This window comes from Paroedura picta, chromosome 9 (genome assembly GCF_049243985.1).
Source record: "Paroedura picta isolate Pp20150507F chromosome 9, Ppicta_v3.0, whole genome shotgun sequence".
Taxonomy (NCBI): domain Eukaryota; kingdom Metazoa; phylum Chordata; class Lepidosauria; order Squamata; family Gekkonidae; genus Paroedura; species Paroedura picta.
The window spans coordinates 71,349,214-71,374,836 of record NC_135377.1 but is presented as its reverse complement, the minus strand read 5'-3'; the positions used below and the strand labels follow the sequence as shown (position 1 = coordinate 71,374,836).

At 45.0% G+C, this 25,623-nt stretch overlaps 1 protein-coding gene across 1 annotated transcript in view; it reads left to right on the top strand.

Annotated features, from left to right (window-relative positions):
- The window catches only part of LOC143844165 (uncharacterized), a 48,637-nt gene extending 23,601 nt beyond the window's left edge, over nt 1–25,036 (top strand). The window contains exons 8-16 of the mRNA XM_077351162.1: nt 3,370–3,538; nt 8,137–8,429; nt 8,947–8,969; nt 9,339–9,515; nt 13,053–13,190; nt 13,729–13,846; nt 14,948–15,090; nt 21,858–22,040; nt 23,762–25,036. Coding sequence (XP_077207277.1) covers nt 3,370–3,538; nt 8,137–8,429; nt 8,947–8,969; nt 9,339–9,515; nt 13,053–13,190; nt 13,729–13,846; nt 14,948–15,090; nt 21,858–22,040; nt 23,762–24,166 — 1,649 coding nt within the window. The 3' untranslated portion in view covers nt 24,167–25,036. The remainder of the gene's footprint in view (nt 1–3,369; nt 3,539–8,136; nt 8,430–8,946; nt 8,970–9,338; nt 9,516–13,052; nt 13,191–13,728; nt 13,847–14,947; nt 15,091–21,857; nt 22,041–23,761) is intronic.
- Nucleotides 25,037–25,623: the final 587 nt, after the last annotated feature.

Here is a 25,623-nt window from a genome sequence, read left to right as displayed (position 1 = left end):
CTTCACCAAAATCTTTGAACAACTTCACATCTCCACCACATATGATAGTATGATCCTACTGTCTTTTTGCACCTCCAGCATCCGCTATCTAAATTTGGCTTCATTTTACCCAGCACTTTAGGGGTAATATACCATCTATAAAACAATTTGAACCATCCCTCCCTTAACAATTGACTCTTTGTTATCTTAATGTTTCTCCTCCAGAGTTGTTCCCATTCCTCTAAAGTTATATTTTGTTCTGTATCCGAATTCTTCATATTTTTTGAAAAACGTTGTAGCCCAAAAGATCATCTCTACTCCTAGATGCTTAGGAATGATCCGTTTCTTAAGAAATTTGCGTGTAATATTTTTAAAAGATATTTTTCTGAGTGTTCCTGGATTGATTAGGCAGGGCTAGGTCTCTAGCACAGGGACTTCTGGTCTATTGTCAAAGGTTCCTGCCTTCTCAGCAGCACAGGTGGCCCTTCCTTGCAGTCCTGGGAGTGCTCTTCTGGCAAGTTCTCCTTTGTTTCCCACTTGTAGGTTGGCGACATGGAGCCCCTGTCAAGTGCAAATGGGTCTTTCACTCTCGGTCTCTACCAAAACTTCATGGAAGCCCACCCGACAGGAAACTGCTTTTACTCCCCAGTCAGCATCTCTACCGCCTGGCCATGGTCTTCATAGGGGCCAAAGGGAACACAACCATACAACTCACAAAAGTTAAGCAACCCTCCCCCCCCTCCCACTCCTGTAGTTTTGGTGGTAACTTCTTCTGCTGGTATCGGCCGATTTTGTTACTGGGCACCTGCTGTCAGCTCTAAATAAAATCTTCCATAGCCTGTGAGGATGGAGTAACACCAAGAAGAGAGTCCAGTAGCATCTTTAAGAAACTGGCTGACAATTTCATTTATCAAATGGTAGATGAACCCACAAGACGTTCAGCCATACTGGACTTAATACTGACCAACAGGCAAGAGTTGCTGGATGAGATGAAGGAGGTGGGGGCCCTAGGGGGAAATGACTATGTCCTCATAGAATTCCTTTTGAGATGGGGAGCCGAGGAAGCTTGTAGCCAGATGCGGATGTTGGATTTTTGTAGGACAAACTTTAATAAACTCAGAGACATGATGAGTGTCATACCATGGACGAGAATACTGGAAGGGAAGGGAGCATGTGAAGGGTGGGGCGCTACTCAAACAAGAGCTATTGCATGCTCAATCAATGACTATCCCAGAAAGACGAAAACACTGCAGGAGCTCTAAGAAGCCTATTTGGATGAACAGAGAACTTCAAGAGGAACTAAGAAAGAAAAGGAAAATGTTTAGGAAATGGAGGGAAGGACAGAGCTCTTAAGAAGAGTACCTACAGGTTACTAGGCACTGTAGATCAATCATCAGAGAGGCCAAAGCTGAGAGTGAGCTAAGATTGGCCAGGGAAGCCCATTGTAACAAGAAAAGATTTTTCAGTTATGTGAGGAGCAAATGTAAAGTAAAGGAGGCAATAGGCCCACTGTTGGATGCGGATAGACAAACTCTAATGGAAGATGCAAAGAAAGCAGAAAGGCTTAGTGCCTATTTTACATCTGTTTTTTCCCTTTTCAAAGGGTTTAGGCACATCTAGAGATGGCTGTAGCCAAAGGATAGTGTCTGGGTGGCAGGTTAACATGGATAGAGAGGTTGTCGAGAGGCATTTAGCTGCACTGGATGAGTTCAAATCCCCTCGGCTGGATGAAATGCACCCGAGGGTGCTCAAAGAATTTTCCAAAGAACTTGCAGAACCCTTGTCCATCATCTTCGGGACCTCTTTAAGGACTGCAGATGTCCCAGAGGACTGGAAGAGAGCAAATGTTATTCCTATCTTCAAAAAAGGGAGGAAGGATGACCCGGGAAACTACAGACCAGTGAGTCTGACCTCTGTTATGGGGAAGATAATGGAGCAGATATTAAAGGGAGCAATCTGCAAACATCTGGAGGACAATTTGGTGATCCAAGGAAGTCAGCATGGATTTGTCTCCAACAGGTCCTGTCAGACCAACCTGGTTTCCTTTTTTGACCAAGTAATAGGTTTGCTGGATCATGGAAATTTGGTTGATGTCGTTTACTTGGATTTTAGTAAAGCTTTTGATAAGATCCCCCATGATGTTCTGATAGATAAGTTGAAGGACTGCAATCTGGATTTTCAGATAGTTTAGTGGATAGGGAATTGGTTAGAGAACCGCACTCAAAGAGTTGTTGTCAATGGTGTTTCATCATACTGGAGAGAGTTGAGTAGCAGGGTATCTCAGGGCTCGGTGTTTGGTCCAGTACTTTTTAACATATTTATTAATGATCTAGATGAGGGGGTGGAAGGACTACTCATCAAGTTTGTGGATGACACCAAATTGGGAGGACTGGCAAATACTCCGGAAGATAGAGACAGAGTTCAACGAGATCTGAACACAATGGAAAAATGGGCAAATGAGAACAAGATGCAATTTAATAAAGATAAGTGTAAAGTTCTGCATCTGGGTCAGAAAAATGAAAAGCATACCTACTGGATGGGGGATACGCTTCTAGGTAGCACTGTGTGTGAACGGGACCTTGGGGGTACTTGTGGATAAACTAAACATGAGCAGGCAGTGTGATGCAGCGGTTAAAAAGGCGAATGCCATTTTCGGCTGTATCAACAGAGGCATCACATCAAAATCACAAGATGTCATAGTCCCATTGTATATGGCACTGATCAGACCACACCTGGAGTACTGTGTGCAGTTCTGGAGGCCGCACTTCAAGGACGTAGATAAAATTGAAAGGGTACAGAGGAGAGCGACGAAGATGATCTGGGGCCAAGGGACCAAGCCCTATGAAGATAGGTTGAGGGACTTGGGAATGTTCAGCCTGGAAAAAAGGTGGTTGAGAGGGGACATGATAGCCCTCATTAAGTATTTGAAAGGTTGTCACTTGGAGGAGGGCAGGGTGCTGTTTCTGTTGGCTGCAGAGGAAAGGACATGCAGTAATGGGTTTAAACTACAAGTACAACGATATAGGCTAGATATCAGGAAAAAAATTTCACAGTCAGAGTAGTTCAGCAGTGGAATAGGCTGCCTAAGGAGGTGGTGAACTCCCCCTCACTGGCAGTCTTCAAGCAAAGGTTGGATACACACTGTTCTTGGATGCTTTAGGATGCTTAGGGCTGATCCTGCGTTAAGCAGGGGGTTGAACTAGATGGCCTGTATGGCCCCTTCCAACTCTATGATTCTATGATTCTATGATTCTAAGACCAATAAAGATTTATTCAGGGCGTTAGGCTTCAAGTCCAAGCACTCTTCCTCAGGCAACAAGAGTGGCTTTCTTTGGGTTTAGCTGGGAACCTGGATTTTCATGGGAATTCCTTTTCGTACTCTCATTTTAGTATTAACAGACAAGGGCAGTGGAGTTGTTTCTCCCTCAAAAGGCTTAGACGTTACACAGAAATGGTCTATGTGCCAGAAGGTATTCATAGTGCTGAAGTTCTGGACCTGGCTTCGGAGGGAGCACCTTGTGTATTCTTGCATCAAAATGGCAATACTCCAGCTAACAGAGTGAGTTCTCCTTGTGTCTGGGTTGAAAGGGCATCTGCCCTTTAAATTAAATTAAATTAAATTAAAAGCAAACCTAGAAGAAACTTCAACCCCGGATCCATTCGAGTCCAGCTTCTGACCTGGCCATGGGGCGCAGATGACACCCAGCTCTATCTGTCAATGAGTGACCGGCTGAATACCCCACGTGAACCCTTGAGCTTCAGGAGCCGTGACGGAATGGCTCCAGCAGTGTTGTCTGGAACTGAATCCCACTGAGAGGGAGGTCCCCTGGAAGAATGTATGACTAGCCACCCTGGACGGGGTACAGATGATAGTTGCACCTGCTGTCAGGAATTTGGGGATGATCCTCAGCTCCTCCGTTACGATGGAGACTCAGCTCACTAGAGTAGCACAGCAGGCAATTTCCCACCTACACCAAGCAAGGCTACTAGCACCCTATGGGGCCCTGGAGCACCTGTCCCCAGTGATCCGCATGACAGTCACCTCCAGGCTGGATGGCTGTACGTGGGTCTTCCCCTGATGCTGCTCTGGAAATTACAGCTGGAGCAGGATGTGGCTCCTCAGGTCCTTACGAGGACCACGTGGAGGGCCCATAATCAACCTGCCCTCCAGGAGCTGCAATGGCTCCAGTTTAGTTCTGGGTCAGGTTCTAAAATTTGATAAACAATTCATGAATGATATAACCATATATGTTTATGTCAACCTCCTCCCCCTCCCCAAATGACCAGTCATTGTCCTGGAGGGGGTGGGAAGGGGAGAGGCCCCCTGTAGGCATGTCCACATCTATGTTTCCCAACCATATTCTGCATGGTGGCACTACTTCTGGGGTTTCTCAGCTGAGGTAGGTTGATAACCCATTTTCATCAACTGTCCTCCCAAGGAGCAAGTAAAAAATGGACTCCAAACTTGATGTCGGATGTATTCATGATAGTCAGGTTTTAAGTTTAGCTTCATTTGAATCTAGTGGCACCCTCTGAAAGAGCTAAGAATTGCTTCAACAAGACGCTGTGTCATATGGCTGTCACCCCAACCCTTGGTCTTCTGGTTGATACCCATGTGCTTTTTAGTGGCCTGGATCTGGGATTTTTATACTGTACGAGGATAAAACTTAGGTTGCTGACCAAAGGCCTCTGCAAATGAGAAGGCGGAACTGGTTAAGATTCCAGATATGCCCATTTGTCCCCCAAATTATGAATGTTCCATGAGATTTGGAGGTGGCCCAATAGGGGTCTATACAGGAACCCTGAGTATCCCTGGCTGTGTCTCATCTTAGGCTGGAGGAACCTTCTCTCATTTAAGTGGCTCTGCCTCTAGAGCAGGAGTTAATGGCCACTGGAAGCTACAAAACATAACTTGTGTTAACGTAATTCAAACAATATAGTTCCTGTCTGTGGGCACTCATCAATGTTCAGCCAATGGTGGACATACAATCCCCATCCCCCATTTTTTGTTCCTCCATCCAGAAGGAAAAGAAGACCATGAAGATGATGTGCATGTCCAAGAAGCTTCTTTTTCTGTACATCCCTGAACACAAATGACACATCCTGGAACTGCCATACGAAGGGATAAAGCTCAGTATGATCGTCCTGTTTCTTGATTACATTGAAGATAATTCCACTGGCCTGGAACAGGTGATCTCCCAACCCCCAAATATAAGATATTCTGCCTAAATAGTGATATATCATAGATACGGGGAATTGCAGAAACAGAAAAGTAGTCAATAGTTTTGTTTTGTTTTTAATTCAGAAATGTAGGCAGAAAGTAGAGACTCTTCCATGAATCAGAAGAATGCTTCATCTGGCCCTATACTCTGTCATTGATTGATTGATTCATTGATTCATTGATTCATTGATTCATTCATTGATTCATTCATTCAGTTTATTGCCCCTCTATGTATCCAAGCTCGGAACAGTTTACAGCACATTCCACAACAAATTTAAAATCAGAATATGAAAACTATACAATAAACAATTAAAACTCAGTCCCGATGCTCTGCCTCAATATATCGGAGTGTTATAGGCATTCTTGGGGGGGGGGGATGATTTGCCTCTGTGACCTAGTGTCAGCCAAATGCTTGTTCAGAAGATCACTGGTTTGCAGGCCCTCCTAGACTCTGACAGCTGCGTCAGGGTGTGTGTCTCTGCGGGCAACGTAATCCATCATGCTGGGGCCAGGGCCAAAATGGACCTTGTTGAGGCCATTTGCACTTTGAGAGGGCAGGGACCACCAGCATATGCCCATCTGGAGATCTTAGAGTTGGTCTGGGGATATATCGGGACAGGAGGTTTCTTAGATGTGCAGTGTACTCTGATGGCTTGTGGAGGACTCAGAGATGGCTCTCCAAATTCTGCTGCTCGAGGCCCCTATTCACTAAGCTATCCTGTCTGAAGGAATATGGTCAGCCACTGAGCTGTAGTCCCTGTGACAACAACCCCTTTCTGTAGTAGGAACCCAAAAGCTAACTGAATTTGATGGTTTCCCTCATGACAGTACTGTTACGTACCAGGGTTCTTGCACAAGTGAGACCCTCTCTCAGATGAAAATCCAACACAACTCCATAGAGCAGAAAATGCCAACAGTCTTTATTGATAAGATCCACTAAGCACAACAAAATATAGAATGATAAGAATAGGAATCATCGGCAGACACAGAATGATGATCTCCCTGACATTTTATAGGTTAGGGGTTTAAGCGGGAATATCAGTTCACATAGAGAGGCCTTTGATCTTTAGGCGCGAAACACAGGAGACATCCCACTTCCTAAGCGCTGAATAGACCACAGCTGGCCTCTAGCCACTCTCTTGTGAACCAAGGACACTAGGAGATAAGGCAGAGTTCTCAGTGGGGGGGGGGGGAATGAAACAACCGGATGGCTGGTTGTAACCGCGGGATGAAAGAGAAACCAGGAATTCCAGAGGAAGGACGGCAAGTTAGGCTATTGGCCTAAAAAACAAAACAGATAGGGGGGGGGGCAAGTACTTGGTAATGATTTCCTGGTTCTCTCTCTGTCCCTAATTTTAGCTGGAGAACAGGCTCACTTTAGCAGGGCTCCAAGAATAGACAGAGCCAAAAAAGATTTCTTACTTCATTGATGTTCATGAGCACTTCCCAAAATTGAAGCTGGAAGAGATCTATACTCTACAGTCCAGTTTTTCAGCTTTGGATCTACTGGAAGCCTTTGACAGCTACAAAACCAACTTGTCTGAGAAGTCGGGATCCCATATCATTTCATGCCCAAAATTCCTGGAATAATATCTTGCTGATGGAAGTAGATTTCCATGCTGATCTTCACTTTCTGTTTTTCACCCATCACAAACCGACAAAAATATATTTTCTTCATAAGAGTTGTTTCTCCATGAAACACAAATCAAAGGTCAGAACCATAGAGCAGACCTCCCCAAACCAGATTTCCTTACCTGGACTGATCATCTCACTGAGTGAGCCTTCAGGTAACAAGTCAAGGAATTTACCTTCAATGAAAAGGTAGAAGAAACACTCGACTAATTTCTACCCAATTCTAGGCACAGGGAACATTTATTTGTTTGGCCATTTATAATCCACTCTTCCTGCAAAGGAGCAATGATGCCCCAAAGGATTACATCAAAGAAGTTTGGAGCAGTTCTTCCAGTGCTGGTCTTTCCTTAGACCTGATTATTATTATTGCTCAGGATCAGCTGGTTCTGCCCCTGACATTCAGTAACATCAAACTTGAAAATTCATGCTGGGAGGGCAGGGATTCCCAACCAGGGGTCTGTGGGAGCTGGGATCTGTGACATTTCCCTCCTGCCCTAATGGACTTGGCCACGAACTAGGGAGCTGACCATTTTGCTGGCCAGTTTTCTTGTGGTTTCTGTGCCAGGCAGGGGGCGGAGCCTGTACACCTATTCCCACCTTAAACCTGTCCTATGCCCTCCCTGCTCAGACCTCCTTGAGACTGTCTGTTAACACAGGCCATGATGTCAGTTCCAGTGACATGCAATTTGTGGGTTCTTGGCACGGAGATGTGTCCAGCTGACATCCATTCCGAAGTTCCTTGAAACCTCCTGGGTCAAAAGGCTGAAAAAGGCTGGTCTGGGATCTGCAGAGAGCCAGCAGGCTTTTCTCTGGAGTTCCAGGTTTGATTCCCAACTGCTCCACAGGAAGCATGCTGGATGACCTTTGGATGTTCACAGTTCTCTCAGGGCTCTCTCGGCCTCACCTACCTGACAAGATGCCTGTTGTGGGGAGAGGAAGGGAGAGGGGATAGTAAGCCGCTTGGACGCTGCTCATGGTAGAGAAATATGAAGTATAGAAACCTTCTCTTCAGAGACATTTTGAAAGACAGAAAAGAATCACATGCAGGAGGGAATACCTGTAAAAGAGTTAGAAGCACCTTTGGACACAACAAAGCAAAATCAGAGTCCGGTGGCACTTTTAAGACCAACAAAGATTTATTCCAGGCATGAGATTTCGCGTGCAAGCACTCTTCCTCAGACTAAGTAGTTCTTAGTCTTGAATCTAACCTTTGGACACACTTCCCCATTCCGTGCTGGGAAGGTGGGAGGCGACCCTCTTTGACAGGGCAGAAGTTCTCTTTTTTTGTTTATTTGTTTCAACAGAACTTTGGTGTTTAACTCCCAGGTCTTTCCCAACCCAGAGTTGGCACCTCGACTAGGAGAGGGGATTCTTCCTGGAGCCAAGCCCCGGAGGCGCCTCCTAGGCACGGCCCCCCCTGGCCGACCCCGAGCGAGGAGGGGACGAGCTTTCCCTGGAGCTTTGCCCGCTCTAATCCCTCCCTCCTTCCCGCCCGCGGCTGCCCGGCCCCCGAGACGCGCTGTGCGGGGAGGCGCCTCCGCCTTGACCTCGCTGCACCTGCTCGGAGACCCGCACACCGGCGCCGCCGTCCGGACAGGTAAGTCCGTCGCCTGCTGCTGCGCCCTGCAGTCCCGCCGAGGGGCTCCCTGCTTCGCGCCCACGTGGGCTGGCCTGGCCTGGCCTGGAGTGGGGCTCACCTGGGTGGCTGCAGCGAGGGGGGCGCAGGGCCACGTCGGGGGCGCTCTCGACTTGGAGGGGGGATGGAGGACCCGGGAACCAGAGGGCTTTGTGGGGGTGGGGGTGGGGGTGGGGGGTGCAGTCAGTCGTTGGAGAAAACGCAGGAAATCGATTCACAATGGTGGGAGATAGAGAAAAAATAATGCAAAAAGTGTTTGACCATTCAAGGAAAAGTGAGAAAGAAGGAATCATCTTCCTTCCTTCCTTTGGAGGAAGGGTTGTTTTTCCATCTCTTTCATCTGCATCCCATCAAACTTGCTAGCTTTTCCGAGGTGACGGCGTTGCTCTGAGGACAGCCTCACCGGTCCCACCGTCTTCCTTTCTTTCCAGTGTGTCATCCGCAAAATCACCCCCAAAGCAAGAGACGCCATAAGAAGAGCCAGCTGTGCTTGTGGATCCGGTAACTCTGTCCTCCTCCTCCTCCTCCTCCTTCTCCTTTTGCCATTTTCCATTTCCTTTTCTTGGCAGGGTAGGGACTCCACCACAGGTGCGGGGGGAGGGGGGTGCCTGCTTTTTGCCAAGAACCACAAAGGGAGAGGTATCCTCCAACAGGGTCCATTCTTCTTCCAGTGAAAACTGGCCACCCAAGCCAGGCCCTCACTTGGCGGAAGAGAACCTTTGCAATGCTGTGTAGCTAAAGTTGTAACCCATCTCAGCCAAGTCCTTCCCCTCTGACTTCCTCCTACGTGATCCCTTAGAATGGGCAGGGGCATTTCGGATTGTGTGTTGGAGACCCACAGATGGAGCATTCTCTGTTTCCCGCTTGCAGGTTGGCAACATGGAAGAGCTGGCAAAGGAAATTGAGCGTTTTGCCATCGATCTGTTCCGCAGGTTTGTGGAAGCCAACCCAATAGGCAACTTCATTTATTGCTCGCTCAGCATCTCCATCGCCTTGGCCATACTCCTCTTAGGGGCCAGAGGGAACACAGCCGCAGAACTCGCCAAGGTAAGCAACCCCTCCCCTGCTCTCCCTTCCGTATTTCTGGTGACATCTTCTTCTGCTGCTATCTGGCTGTTTTGTTACTGGGCACCGGCTGCTCGCCCTAAGCAAAACCTTCCATGGCCTGTGGGGATGCTTTGAACTGTCACATCCACAAGAGAGGCTTCCCTTGCACTGGGTCCAGGTGTAGGTAGCTCTCAGCTAGGGATGCCAGCCCCGGAATGCCACTTATCAGGAAAGCAGATGCTGACCTTACTATCCTGTCTAGCCCGCATTCTTGCTGCCCCCTAGTGGGGAAGTTACATTTTCACAGGGTTCAGCCAAAGAGGTCCAGCTAAGCAAGCAACTCACCAGTAGAAGCAAGTTCTTCAGTCATTAAGTGCTCATGATCAAGGGATGTCACTATCTCTGCAAAAGTTCCGGATGCAAACGCTGTGGCTTTGTTCTTCCTGGCTCCTTATAGCAAAGGTTGCATCAAAAGACTGCAGTCAACACATAGCCAGTCCAGGCAGGCCTCCTCAAAACTGCACCAGACGGAGCAAATGGAAAAGCAGCCTTAACAGGCTTTTAACATTACTGCTACCTTTTTTATCTCGGTCTACAAGCATCAGGCTGTGATGTTGAAGGAGGGATATGGGTTAACAGTTACTTTTGTTATGATGCAAAAATGCAGACTTCTGGAGACTCCGCTAAAAGTACAAATGGAATGGGCTTTTCAGAGTTTGTTTGTTTTTTGCAGCTGGAGTGTCCTGTGTGAAATAGGGAAATCAGCTTCTAAAGTGCTTTAAAAGTGTGGAATGGGCCTCGGTCCAACATTTCCTTCAGTTCTCTATTTGGCCTTCACAGACATGGCTGCCCTGTAATTTATTCACCTTTCCCCTCTTCACCCCTAAAGAGTTGGCTTCTCTTCTTTTTATTTTCATTTATTTATTGATATATTTATATCCCCCAACACTCCAACTAATGTGTCTCATGGCAGAACAGTTATTGACTGACATTAAAATCCCTCTAAAATAATAATAAAATCTCTGTAAGCCACCCCTTGGTGGCTGAAATTCCCACCTCCCCCTGGTACCACAGACCCTGTGATAACAGTACCTCAGGGGGTAAATCTAGGGGCGTCTGATGACAAGGCTAGCCAGCAAGAGGCTCAGATTTAGCCCACACTGGCCTCAACCAAAGAACTGGCCGAAGTACTATGTCTTGCAGCCCCTGTGGAACTGAGGAAGTACAATCAGGGCCCTCAGCTCTCTTGGGAGTTCATTCCAGTCGGGGGCAGGACCAAGAGGCCCTGGCCCTGGTCGAGGCCAAGCAAACCTCCCTTGGACCGGGGACCTCCAACAGATTCATACCCGCAGAGCTTAATGCCCTGCGGCAGGCATAAGGAGACACGCGGTCCTGGAGTTATGAGGGACCAGACCAAGGATGGTCTTAAAGGTGAAAATAAAATCATGATCCAGGTCACGACTGGCAACCCCTGCAGCAGCCTCTTCTTCGGCTGGAATGGGCCTTCCAAATGTACCTGTGAAGACCCTAGCGGCTGCATTTTGTATCAGCTACAAATTCCGGGTTGGCCAGCATAGAACAAGTTACAAAAGTCTATTCTGGAGGTGACCGTATACCAGACCTTGCATTCTCTGACACAGGATCACACAGCTGGCTACTGACCTTGCATTCTCTGACACAGGTTCACACAGCTGGCTACTTCCTACTTGAGATTATTCCCATGAGGAAAAGGAAAGGAAGTAGGATGTAAACTGGACACAGTGGCTCTTGCATAATGGCTATTTCTGTGAGGGTTGAAAGTCAAATGTGGAACTGATGGCCTAGCGTTTAATTCATGAACAGTGTGATGCAATCCTAAGAACACTGGAGCAAACCCCATGGAGTAGAACTTCGTAGGGTTGCTCTGTAAAGTATCTTAATAAAATAATACGAATCATATCAAGGTCTAAAATTACCCTATATACTCGCATATAAGCCTGAAAAAGCCCTCCTTGGCTTATACCCGAGTATATACGGTAACTTGAAATAAAAGCCTGCTCCTAGCCAGTCAGTCATAGCATCGCCTTCTGCAGACGTTTTGAAAGCTGAGCTTGCTCTGGCAGCTTGTAGGACACCAGCGGTTTGACTGAGGGACTCTGATCTTTTTTCCCCTTTTGCCTTCACTTCTTCCTCTTCTTAATCACTTCTTCCAAACTATTCTTTTGGTTCCTGTGGGTGAAAAGTGGGGTACAAAAACCAGCTGCTATTCATCCTTTTGACTTTTCTGTATTTGTTGGGGGGGGGAGGCTGGATGGGAGAGCCTGTGATGATGGAGCATTTCCCACCCTCGGCTTATATGCAAGTCAATAAATTTGCCCAGATTTTGTGGTAATATTAGATGCCTCGGCTTATATGTATATATGGTAAATGCCCTTTATTTCAGAGTCCTATCAGCCCCCGTTCAACTTATTGGCCAGAATGGCGAAATCTAGAGGGAAAACTTCTTACAGAGCAGTTTATAAGGCAATGTATCTTGCACATTTTTGACATTTGGGCACACAGATTCCTCTATCCCCCAGATTGGTGGAAGTAACAGTATGCTGCTTTCTTAATATTCCTGATTCCGGAAAGTGAGACTGAAAAAGTAAAGGTCTTGTGCTACTGCAGAAGACTTCTGGCCTGTTCAGGAATCTCCGTCTTGCCCTTGGTGTGTTTGCAAAGAAAAGGATTAGAGCCTCAATTTTGAAAAAGGAGAATTGACCATTTGGCACTGGGCCAAAACTGCAAACCAATTGTGCCACATGTCTGTACATCTGGAGACCAGAACTTGCCCGAATTGTTGTGCAATGGCCTACTGGCGGATTCTGATCTGGAGAACCAGGTTTTATTCCTCACTCCTCCATAGGCAGCCAGCTGGGTGACCTTGGGCCAACCACAGTCCAGTCAGAGCTGTTCTCACAGAACCAGATCTCTCAGCCCCACCTACCTCACAAGGTGTCTGTTGTGGGAAGAGAAAGGGAAGGCGATGATAAAAACCAACTCCTTTTTTCATATGTGGTGGAAAAGTTTATGTTCTGGGCAAAAAATACACACCATTGTGCAGAAAATGAGGGGTCTTAGATTTCCTATGAAAGCTGAATCTATGTTATTAAGTATACCTCTGCAATGCCTCCCAGCCCAAACTCAAAGTCTATTATTCTATGTGACGACGGCAGCAAGACTAGTTCTGGCCAAGAAATGGAAAACACAAGAACTACCTTCGATAGAAGACTGGTTGAACAAACTAGCAAACTTTGCAAAGATGGCCAAACTGACACTGATAGTTAATGGAAAAACAGAAGAGGCGTTCCAGGAACAATGGGGCCTTTATCTGAATTATTTAAGAAAATAAACTAAAAGGGGACACGAAAAGAGTACTTAAGTGTAACAAATGAAGAGCATAATCTATCTTTCTTTGTATTAACAACTTATATTATCTTTTCTGTTTCTATATTTTTATCTTTATGAAAATAAAAATATATATTTAAAAAAACAACTCTTCTTCCTCCCCCCTTGCAGATGCTTCATTTTGATGGAGTCAAGGACCTTCATTCACATCTCCAAAAGCTCAATGCTGAGTTGAACAAGAGTGACGCCCCCAATACATTGAAGGTTGCCAATCGGCTCTACGGGGAGAAGAGCTGCAGCTTTCTGCAGGTAAGTTGATGCTGAGGGCATAAAACAACTTTGGCTTTTGACTGGCCCGCAAGCAGCATCTGGGATAGTTTTTTGCAGTGAGAATCTGGGATTGAAAATTGTTTGATCCTCAACCAAGCTTTGCTGTTCGGCCAAAGAAGAATGAACAGAAAATGCAGATTGTTAAGAAAGCTTCAGAGGACGTTGGGTTTTTGGTGTTAAGGAGGCAGTGTCTTTTAGGATGTTGGGATTTTGGTGCCAGTTGCCAATCAGAGGATGCCCAAAGGTTTGCAGTAACACAGATCGCAGTGAAAGGAGAGGAATTGTCCTTTACGGGGAGACTTGGGGGGGGTCACATCCTGTGAAATGCTGATATTGTTTCAGTGCTTATTATCCCTGATGAGAACTTCCCTGCAATGTGAGTTATTTTGGCCATTGAGGATGAATGCAAAGGAATGCAATTCCTGCTGGCATCCAGAAATGTGATTAATTCAGTCTGCAGTTCCTAGGGGCGAGGGTCACTGACACTGTTGAAACAGATCCTTCATGATTTCTCCAGGACTTTTTGATGAACATTCAGAATCTATATGGCACTGAGTTATCTGCCGTGGATTTTCAAAATGCTGCATCTGAAACCCGCAAGCACATTAACCAGTGGGTTGAAGAGCAAACTGAAGGTGAGACGGTCATAGACTTCCTGTCCTAACCTCTTGTCTTTCTGAGGGATCTCAGGTGAGTCTGTTCCTGGTTAGCATCATGTGCCATTCTGTCCACTGTCCTTCATCATTCTTAGGGAGAGGCAGAACCCAACCTCTCCCATGACAATTACTTACTATGGCAGAACCATTAGATAAGAACCAAGTTCCCCTTCCCATGGACATGGCGTAATTCTTCAGAGGATTTGTCACTCCGCTAGGCTAGTAGTTGTTGGCCCTTTACCATGCTTCAGGCAAGCTGTCTGCCTTGTTGTTATTGTTATTCAATTTATTCCCTACCACTCCTGTAGACCGGCTTATAGTGGGTGACAATGGTCCTGTGATAAAAACCCCAAATAAAAAACCCATTAAAACAGGACACAGAGAGAGAGAGCAGACTGCATGAATATTTGTGGGGCTACTGTTTAGTTTAGTTTATTCTTTTAAAACTTGTTTAGTTTATTGTTTTAAAAGTTTACTTAAAGAATCGCAGAGCAGTTCTTGGGGGAGGAACGAGGTTTCCTGGTGACAACCTGGGAGTTAGCAGCAGTAAGACAAATAACTACGTACCTAGCTGTCTACGTAGCTGTCGTCTGTAGTCATTCTTCTGCTGTCCAACAGTCATTCTGAACGCAACCAGGAGGGGGCAGTGTACTCAAGAAGCAGGAAGCCTCCTGTTCAGCCAAACAGGGCACTGGAGGAGATAATCTGAAAACCATCAGGAAGTTCCCATCTGATCAATGGTAAATCTGCAATCCTCCAGTGCCCACTGCAGGACACTGGTTTCTGCCTTATCATGCTCACTGCAGATCTTTTATATGGTGACCGATTAGGCTGAACACTGTAAGCCAAGTGGACGGCACAGTGACAATAGCCAGCCCTGCCATTAAGCCACCAGCCCACACTCAATTCTTATGCACTAATTTTCGTTTTACTTGTTTCGTCATTGGTTTCCTTGTAAGCTAACTTGGGCCTCCTTTGCAGGAAACGTGGATTATAAATGGCCAAACAAATCAATGTTCCAGATGCCTTATGTGTTGGGTAGAAAATTACTCCATTATTTCTTCTGCCTTTTCATTCCAGGTAAAATCCTTGACTTGTTATCTGAAGTCATGGTCAGCGAGATGACCAGACTCGTTCTGGTGAATGCCGTCTACTTCAAAGGCAGCTGGGAGGAACCATTTGAAGTGGGGATGACCAAGGAGATGCCGTTCCGACTCAATGAGGTAACCACAGTGCTTAGTTCCATCTTCCTTCTTTCACCCGTCTGTACAAGATGCATTTAAGGTGACGTCCTCCAGCAGGTGCACCAGCTTGCGATTGCATTCCAGGTCAGGTTAAGGGTTCTGGTTTTAGCCTTTAAGGCCATATGTAGTATGTGCCCAGTGTACCTATGGGACCACCTCTCAAAATATGTCCCCGGAAGATCCTTTTGCTCAGTGCGTACAAACAGGCTAGTAGTCTCTCACCACAAAGAAATCTGGCTGACCTTGACCAGACCTTCTTGGCCTTGGCTGGTGCTTGGTGGAATGGGCTCCCAGAAGGCATCAGGGCCCAGTCAGAGCACAGTACATTTTGCAGGGCCTGCAAAACAGAGTACTTCCACCAGGCCTGTGGTTGGGGCAAGTAAAACCACCACTAACAGCATCGTACTGGCCTCCCTCATGTATCTGCACGCCCATCCTCAATTTGGGTATTACATCTCTGGGTGGACTTTGTGCTTTAGAAAACCTTATACATCCATTGTTCCTCTTAATATTTGTGAAACAGTCCTGGGGGTGGAGAGTGTCCTGGCTGTCTGAGTTGGAACAGGGCCCTACATCAACAGCTCCCGCCCTCCCTCCCTAGATGCTAGCTATTTTGCTCTCAGACGCTGCAGGAGCCAGTGAGCAAGAAAGAGAGACAGACAAAGAGAGCCCTGCCAAACTGCAAACCAGCCCTGATTACCTGCTATGGCTCTTGCTGTGTGAGAGAGAGAGAGAGAGAGAGAGAGAGACAGACAGACAGAGCCGCCCAAAGGAGCCCTCATTCCCTGCTACAAACAGCCCTGATTATCTCCTATGGCTCCTGTTGTGACAGAGAGAGAGAGAGAGAGAGAGAGAGAGAGAGAGAGAGATCTGCGTCTGCCGTGTCCCTTGGGTCCTAGTGCCCATTGCATTCCTGGTTGCAATGGGCTTTCTTGCTAGTCTTTTTTTTTTTAATTATCAATTTTTTATTATTATTTGTTCTTATAAAAAGCATTTAGAGAAAAAAAAACAAAAAAGCGACCAGCTGATAAGTATCGTCAATACACGTATATCATACTTAATGTAGTCTGATATTATCTCAAGAGATATATAGTCAGTTCCCATTACATATTGGTCCTAATCTAACAGTTACTGCTGTCTTTCTTAAGAACGTCCAAATAATCACTCCACTGTTCATCATATTCTTCCGGAGATCTCTTCTTAACCATGTTAGTGAGTCTTGCCATTTTTGCTAAGTCCGCTAATTTATCAAGCCATGTAGAAATAGTTGGAGTCTCAGTCGCCTTCCAGTGCTTCGCCCACACCAACCGTGCCGCCGTAGTTGCATGGAAGAAGAGGATTCTAGAGGAAGTTGGTAAAGCACTTGGGTGGAAGCTTAGCAACATAGATTCAGGCTTCATTGGGTATCGCATTTTAAGTATTTCCTGTAACACCATATGTATTTTAGCCCAATACTTTTTGGCTTTCTCACAATTCCACCACATGTGATAAAAATAACCTACTGCTTTATGACATTTCCAACATTTATTATCAAACCTATCTGAGATTTTTGCAATGACCTTTGGAGTAATATACCATCTATAAAACATCTTATACCAGTTTTCCCTTAAAATTTGGCTGTTGGTTTGTTTAGGAATTTTGGTCCAAACTCGTTCCCATTCCTCCATATCAATTATGGAGCCCAGGTTTTGCATCCATTTAATCATACAATTCTTTACTTGTTCTGACTCAGTCTCGTATTTCAAAAGAAGTTTATAGATCTGGCCCTGTAGGTGTGGTTTTTTGAGCAATAACATGTTTTCAAAATCACTAAGAGGCGAGTTTTTGTCCACTCGAATCTCAAAGTCTGTTTTTAGTCTAACTTTCAGTTGGTTATACTCCATCCATCGTAGCTCATATCCTTCTTTGTTTAATTCTTGTAGACTCTTGAGCTCACCTGTTCTCGCTAGCAAGTCCTTGTACATTGGGCATGTTATTCTTTTTTGCTGCTGTCTGGAAAAATACGCCTCTATTGGCGATTTCAGTAAATATGATGAGGAGCAAAGTCTTGTTTTGTATTTATTCCAGATCTTTAGAAGGGATCTTGTCCAAAAGTTGACCTTAGGTTTTTCCTTTCCTTTTGTTTTCAAAGAGGGCCAGAGCATTTCATGGAGGCTTTGCTTACTATCTACCTTTTCCAGCACCAAATCTCTTGTCATTGGATCAATTATCCAGTCTGCCACTGCTGTCAGTGTTGCCGCATGTAGGTATAATTTTAGATTTGGGACGCCCTGTCCCCCTCTCTTCTTGTCATCTTGTAGAATTTTAAAGGCAATTCTTGGCCTCTTATAGTTCCAGATGAACTTATTTATTTCAGACTGCCATTTATTTACCACAGAGTCGTTAATATCTATTGGCAGGGTTTGAAAGAGGAAGTTAAATTTTGGTAATATTGACATTTTTACTGTGGCCATTCTTGCTGACCACGAAAGGTTCAAGCTGTTCCACTTCTTAATGTCCTGTTGGATTTGTGACCAGAGCTCCCAGTAGTTGTTAGCAAACAAGGTATCAGAGCGGTTTCCAATTTGGACTCCTAGATATTTGACCTTTTTAGGGTTAATCTCACACCTTAGTGCCCTTTTGGTTATCTCTATATTCAAGTCTGACATGCCAAATAGCATAACCTTGGTTTTAGAGAGATTTATCTTGTATCCAGAGTGTTTCCCAAAAGTGTTTATCTCTTCAAACAACAATTCTAAGGTGGTGCTTGGATTAGTTAATACACCGACAACATCATCAGCATAGCTTTTAAGTTTAAATTCTTCTCCAGCAATCGTAAGTCCCGAGAGCTTTGCGTTTGCTCGAATGTTACGAGCTAGTGACTCCAATACCAGGTTAAATAGTAGGGGGGATAGCGGAAATCCTTGTCTGGTTCCCTTCCCAATTTGGATAGGGTCTTTAGTTAACATTCCATTAACCAAGATTCTTGCCTCTTGCTTTGAGTATACATGCTTAATTAGGTTCCAAAAATTGTCCCCACATTTTAGTTGGGTAAGCGTGGCCAATAGGAACTTCCATTGCACCTTGTCAAAAGCCTTTTCAGCGTCCAAAAACACAAAAGCCGCTTGGATTCCTTTAGTGCGGACCACCTCCATTGCATTAAGGACAAATCTGACGTTGTTTTTCATGTACCTTTTGGGCATGAATCCTGTTTGATCTGGATGGATGATTTCATTAAGGCATTTCTTCAGTCTTTCTGCTAAGGCCTTTGCAAAAATTTTATAATCCACGTTAAGTAGTGATATTGGTCTGTAAGCATTTGGCGATAATGAGTCCATGCCTTCTTTGTGTATGAGTGTTATCGACGCTTGCTGCCACGATTTGGGGAGTGATTTTCCAGAATTGTCCACTACCTCATTCACCATCTGTGTCAGGACTGGTAGTAATGTATGATTTAATTTCTTATAATAAGTTGCGGAGAGGCCATCTGGGCCTGGGGCCTTGTTTAATTTCATAGCTGTTACCGCTTCGGCCAATTCCTGAGCTGAGAATCTCTGATTTAATATCTTTCGTTGCTCGTCTGTAAAGGTTAAGGATGGAGTACCTCCAAGATATTCCATGCTATCAGGTACAGTTTCTTCGTCTGTTTGGTATAAATTTTGGAAAAAGTTTGAGAGACATTGTTGTATTTCCGGATCTGTACGGAAGTGGTTGTCTCCATATTTAAGGCTGGATATAACACTTTTGTTATGATTTCCTTTTAATTTATATGCCAGCCATCTTCCAGGTTTGTCGACATGTTCAAAATTCTTTTGTTTTATCCAATCCAGTTTTTTCCTCATATCTTCGGTTTCCAATGCATCTCTTTTTAGTCTTAAGAGTGTTATTTGTTTGGCTGTCTTCTTAGACAGATGGGCTTGGTGCTGAATTTCTAATTGTCGAATTGACCAGACAATTTCATTCAGTTCTTTTTCTTTCTTTTTCTTTTGGCGGTGTTCAGGCTTATCAATCTTCCTCTTATATACGCTTTACTCGCATCCCAGACCGTAGATAATGGAATCTCTTTTGTGCAGTTGAGTTTGAAAAATTCTTTTAAGTCCGCTTTGCACAGATTCAGATTCTCTTTGTCTTCTAGAATATATTCATTCATTCTCCATCTTCGCATACCAGCTCTGCAGAAGGAAAATTCTGCCCATATTGGGTTGTGATCTGCAAAGGTGTTGGGGAGAATTTCCATATTTGCCACTTTTGGTAATAACAATTTTGAGCACCAGCATTGGTCTATTCTGGAGTATGAGGAGTGTCGAGAAGAATAAAAGGTGTACTGTTTGCTTTTGGGATGGAGTTCTCTCCAGAGATCTATTAATGAATTGAGGTGGATGTTGCGCTTGGCCGATTTCGGAAAATATGCTCCCTGTCGGTTATGTGATTTGTCCAGCGATGGGTTCATTACTGCATTGAAGTCTCCGATTATGATCCACTGTTCGGTAATAGTTTCTGTGTGCTTCTAAAAGAATTCTTCGAAAAACTTGTCCTTCGCATTGTTGGGAGCATATATGTTTGTCAATGTATATTTCTGACCATCTGGTAGTTGTATTTCAAGTGTTAAAAATCGGCCATCGTTATCTTGGATTTTCTGCTCAACCTTAATGTTGGGGTTCGCAATGTAAATTGTCACCCCTCTTTTTTTCACTGTGGCAGAAGCTGCAAATTCTCTTCCTAGTTTTCTTGTTGATAATATATTTAGATTTTTTTTTCTCACATGTGTTTCCTGTATACAGTAAATATCTGCTCTCAATTTTTTCAGTTGATTGAAAAATTTGGTGCGTTTGGCCGGTGAATTCAGGCCATTAGCGTTTAAGGATAGCACCTTTAGCTTCTCCATTCTTTCGTGTTGGAGCAGTTGCTCCTTGTTCTGCTTGAGGAGGGGTGGCTTGTGTTCCCGTTGCTTGTGTTAGGTAGGATGATCTATTGTCGCAGAGTTGAACTAATCGACGCGTAGTTTCCGCTCTTGTTGGGGAAGTCTTAGGTGATCCTGCCCCTGAGGTGCCTTGAGATAAGTTGTCGGCAAGCTCTTGAGCCTGTTGGAGCGTTCGGATAGTTTTTCTTCCCGATGGTAATATCACTTCCAGGGCGAATGGGATTCTCCAAAAGTATCTTATCTCTTTGGCAATTAGGATCTGTCACAAAAAATGAAATTGTGCTCTTTTCCGTAGTGTGTCTGCTGGCAAATCTTGAAAGATTTGTATTTCTTGGTCTGCCAATTTCAACGGCGTCTCCCGATGCTTTTGGAGCAAGTTATTTCTTACTACTTTGCTATCAAAACTTACAAGAATATCTCTTGGTTGTTTCGGGCGGGCTCTGTCCGGGATAAAAACTCAGAGGGCCCAATCTGGAACCGTGATGCGTGAAGCGACTCCTGATTGGGCCCTCTGAGTGTCCATCCAGGGCCAAGCCGCCAATGGGGAGCCGCACGGCTTGGCCCGGCCTCACAAGTCCTCCGGCCCTGCCACTCCTCTAAGCCAGACTTCAATTTAAATGCTTTTTGACCCAAAGGATGAATGAATTTTGATGAAGCCAATGAATGTATTCATGCCGATGCAGGCTGGCAGCCGAAATGTCTCTCTTGTTAAACACCGAGAGTTCCGTTTTTTGATTCTTCAAGCAATAAATCCACAACCCAAATTGCTTTTGTATTAATAATGATGAGCTTATTTATACCCAACACATTTTCTGTTGTATTTAGCTTCGAACTCTGTAGACCATGTTCCTTTTATATTTTTAATCGACCAAACCGATATTTTGGTGGCTGAAAAATATTATGCTGCCCTAGATTTCTGATAGTCCGCACAGGATGCATGCAAGAGAATAAAGTGAAAAGGTTAAATCAGAATTGCTTTTGCTACTCAGATAACAAAATGCAGCTTCACATAAGCTATCAATTATGCCTATATGCTCTAAATCAGTGTTATTTACCTTTTATCCCCGGCTTTCCCAGCCAGGGTTTGTGAACAGCCCTAAAAGGGGGTTCCCAAATGGGTGGGAGTTAATTTTTAAAGGCCTGGATCTGGGATTTTTATACTCAGAGTGGTGCGAGAAGGATAAAACTGTGGTTGTTCACCATAGGCCACTGCAAGTGAGAAGGTGGAACAGGTTAAAATTCCCAATGCCCCCATTTGTCTCCCAAATCATGAGTGCCCCCTGAGGTTTGGAGGTGGCCCACTAGGGAGCTGTGCAGGAACCCTGAGTATCCCTGGGCTGTGTCGCATTTTAGGCAGGAGGAACTTTCTCTAATTTAAGGGGCTCTGCCTCTAGAGGAGGAGTTCGTAGCCGCTGAAAGCTACACCAAATAGCTTGTTTTAACATATTTGGGCAATATTGTTCCTGTTTGTGTCCTCTCATGATTGTTCAGCCAATGGTGCACATATGTCCCCCTCATTTTTTCATTTCTCCATCCAGAAGGAAAGGAAGACGGTGAAGATGAAGTATAAAACTTTGCTTGCTGACCAAAGGTCACTGCAAGTGAGAAGGTGGAACTCAGGGACTCTGAATATCCCTGGGCTGTATCTCACCTTACGCTGGTGGAACCTGCTCTAACTTAAGTGGCTCTGCCTCTAGAGCAGGACTTAATGGCCATTGGAAGATCCAAAGCATAACTTGTTTTAGCATAATTCAGACAATATTGTTCCTGTACCTATACAATCATCATTGTTCAGCCAATGATGAACATAATATCCCCCCTCCCATTTTTTCATTCCCTCATCCAGAAGGAAAAGAAGACCGTGAAGATGATGTACATGTTCAAGAAGCTTCCTTTTCGGTACATCCCTGAGCGCAAATTGAGCGTCTTGAAACTGCCATTCAAGAGGAATGAGTTTAGTATGATTGTCCTGCTGCCTGAAGCCTTAGAAGATAGATGCAGTGGCCTGCTCTGCATTGGCCTGCAACAGGTGACCTATCCCCCCACCCCCCAAAAAAAATCTGTAACAGCTTGCGCTGTATAAATAAAAGGGTAAGGGGTAGGGGGGCGGAGAGTGGGCGCACGTCCCGATTGGCCCGAAGTCCAGACAGGCGAAGGGAAAAAAGGTGTTTGTAAACCGCTTTGAGACTCCTTTGTGTAGTAAACAGCAGGGTACAAAAATACCTCTTCTTCTGAGCAACTGTGAAAGAAGCATGTGGGCACATAACATTTTATCAACATCGAAAAAATGGAGACAGAAGGAGCAGGGTGGACACCTGTGTACTGTGACTACCCCATGTGTATTAGGGCAGGGGGACATTTTGGTGTCTGTGCCCTAATTCACACAAGAAGGAAAATGATGTTGAATGCAGAACGGGGAGGATTTGGCTGCCATGTAATCTCCTCCTAAGAAGAGTCTCCAGTCTGATTTTCCCTTCACTTATCTAAAGACATGGCTAGTGAAAGCTCACCTGTAACCACTATGCGACAATTCCCAAAGGTCAGTCCTCTTCCACACTCTACAAACATTCCAAACCAAAGGTTTTTGATACCCATCTCTCTACACCGATGCCCTCATTTATCACCATGCCACCACAACCTGCCGCACAACACACACATTCAACCCCATGCCCTTACAGACTGAACAACTCCTCAGCTTCCTCTTCCCCCCACCAAGCTCTAACGTCCATTGTATTCCTGGATACAACGGGCTTTGCCCCTAGTATAAAATATTCTGCCTACCTAAATAGTGATAGAGATATGGATAAATGTAGAAACAGAGAAGTAGGCAATAAAGTGTTGTGTTTAATTCTGAATTGTAGGCAGGAACAAGGGGAGTCTTCAATGGTTCAGAACATTGCTTCATCTGGCCCAGTATTTCATTCCATTCTATTCATTCATTCATTCATTCATTCATTCATTCATTCATTCATTCATTCATTCATTGCCCCTCTCTGTATCTTAGCTGTATCCAGTATTTCATTCCATTCCATTCTATTCATTCATTCTTTCCATTTCATTCATTCATTCACTGCCCCTCTCTGTATCCTGGCTGAGGGCGGTGTATAACATGTTTACAACAAAGTTAAAATCAGAATACAAAACTATACAATAAATAATTAAGAGACTCTGCCTCACTATGTCTGGGTGGTATGGGTATTCTTGGGGGGGGGGGGGGGTTCATCTCTGTGATCCAGCCTCAGCCAAAAGCTTGCTCAGAAGAGCTCTGGCATGCAGATCCTATTGAACTTAGATAGTTACGTCAGGGCCTGTGTCTCTGCAGGCGAGGAATTCCACCAGGCTGGGGCAGGGCCAAAAAGGACCTGGTTGAGTCCAGTTGTACTTTGAGAGGGCAGGGACCACCAGCACATTCGCATCTGGAGATCTTGTCTGGGGGTATATTGCAAGAGACAGTCCCTTAGATACGCTGTGTACTCTGATAGTTTCTGGAGGACTCAGAGAGGACTCTCCAAATTCTTCTGCTCAAGGCCCCTTTTCACTAACCTGTCCTGTCTGAAGCAATATGGTTGGCCACTGAGCTGTAGCATCTGTGACAGCCACCCCAGTAGGACCCCATGAGCTCTTCTCCATAAGCTCTTTTCAGGTGCACATTAGGACTTAGGTTTTTTGCTAACTGAGTGTAAATGTATGTCTCATGGCAATACTTTGGAATGATTTCCTGGTTCTCTCTGTGTCTGTCTCTAATTGTAGCTGGAGAAGGATCTCACTGTAGAAAACCTCCAAGAGTGGACAGATCCAAGAAAGATGTCCGTCAGTGATGTTCACGTGTACTTCCCGAAACTTAAGCTCCAAGGGACTTACGATCTGAAGCCATATTTATCAGCCTTAGGAGTGCTGGATGTCTTTGACAGCTCCAAGGCCGACTTGTCAGGGATGTCAAGATATCCTAAGCTCCACTTGTCCAAAATTGTTCACACATCACTTATAGAAGTGAACGAAGGAGGTACAGAAGCTGCAGGAACAACTGATACCATACCAATGCTTTCCAGTCTGTCTAGGGAAACGGTTTTGATATTTGACCATCCCTTTCTGCTTTTTCTCTGTAATAACGAGACAGAAAATATACTTTTCATCGCAAGAGTTGCTTCTCCATGAAACATGAAACAAAAGGCAGGACCATAGAGCAGAACTCCCCAATTACCCTGTTTGAGAAAGGATGAAGATCTTTTACTCACTGTACAATCCTATGCAGTTAGCCCAAGTTTAATTCCTACTGCTTTCGGTGGCTTAGGTGGAAGGAAGCTTGCCTTGGCTTCATTTCAATGCCGCTTGGCTTCCCTTGTGCTTGTTTTGCTGATTCTGCACGGATGTTTTAACACTGTGTCCTACCACTTCTGCACTGAATGCTTCCTGGAATATGGAGTGAGGCATTCGTTGCTTGAAATGAAGGGATGTTGCCCCAGAGGTGGACATGAACATATTTAGGAGCAGTTGTTCCATTGGTGTTTTCCCTTAAGGCTGATTGTGAGTATTTCTCAGGATCAGCTGCTTTTGCTCCCATAATTCAGTACCATTAAACTGGAAAACTGGTGCTGCTAAGCTCTTCAGTGGCCTCTAACCCAGAGAACTGGGTTTGATTCACGATTTGTCCACGTGAAGGCTGCTGGGTGACCTTGAGCCAGTCACATTTCTCTCAGAGCTCTCTAAGCCCCACATATCCTACAAGATGCCTGTTGCAGGAAGAGGAAAGGAAAGATGATTGGTAGCTGCCATGATACTGCTTAAAGTAGAAAAATGTAAAGTATAGAATATTCTCCAGAGTCATTTTGAAAGACAAGTATGAATAATGTAACCATTTGTGCCTAAGAAAATACCTAGAGCTTTTGGCATTTTAGGACACATGTCACCATTCAGTGCTGGGTAGGCAGGAGGCTACCATCTTTGAATAGGGCAGCAGTACTTCTTTCTTTGATATCAATAGGACTTTGATATTTAACATCATATTTTCACAATGAACTAATCTAATAAAGCTTTTCCATTTGTCACATTGACTTTGGTCTGGTCCCATTCAGGTACAAGCAGGCGTCGGAGAATCCTTGGGGGTCTATTTAGTTATCCTGTATCATTAAGTTCCTGGGTAGAGGTACACGGCAAAACTACTCCTGGTTCATTTTAGATATATGGCACACAAAGAAAGAGATTAGAAAGTCCTAACCTCCATATTATCTTTTTATTAAAGATACCCATTTTCATCTTTAAGCTCAACTGACTTAAAAGAATATAGGAAATCCCAATCTCCGTAGGTAAAGGACAGCTATTACAGGAATCCACTTAAATATATTATCCATAAGCAAGTAGGGCACAGTCAGGAAGCCCCTTGGAAGAAGCAGCTCAGGCACGGGCGTGGGGTACACCTGGAGGACCACATCAAGGGGAGCAAATGGCCACATCAGGGCCATCCTTGCCTTTGACGGGGGGGGGGGGGGCGGGGGGGACTGGGAGAGAACTGTGGAGTGTATGCCCCAGGGTGGGGTGGAGGACCCTAGCAGCAAATGGGGCCCTATTCCATTCCTGGGTGCGGTCAGTGGATGCAGATGTAGCAAGGGTGTGTC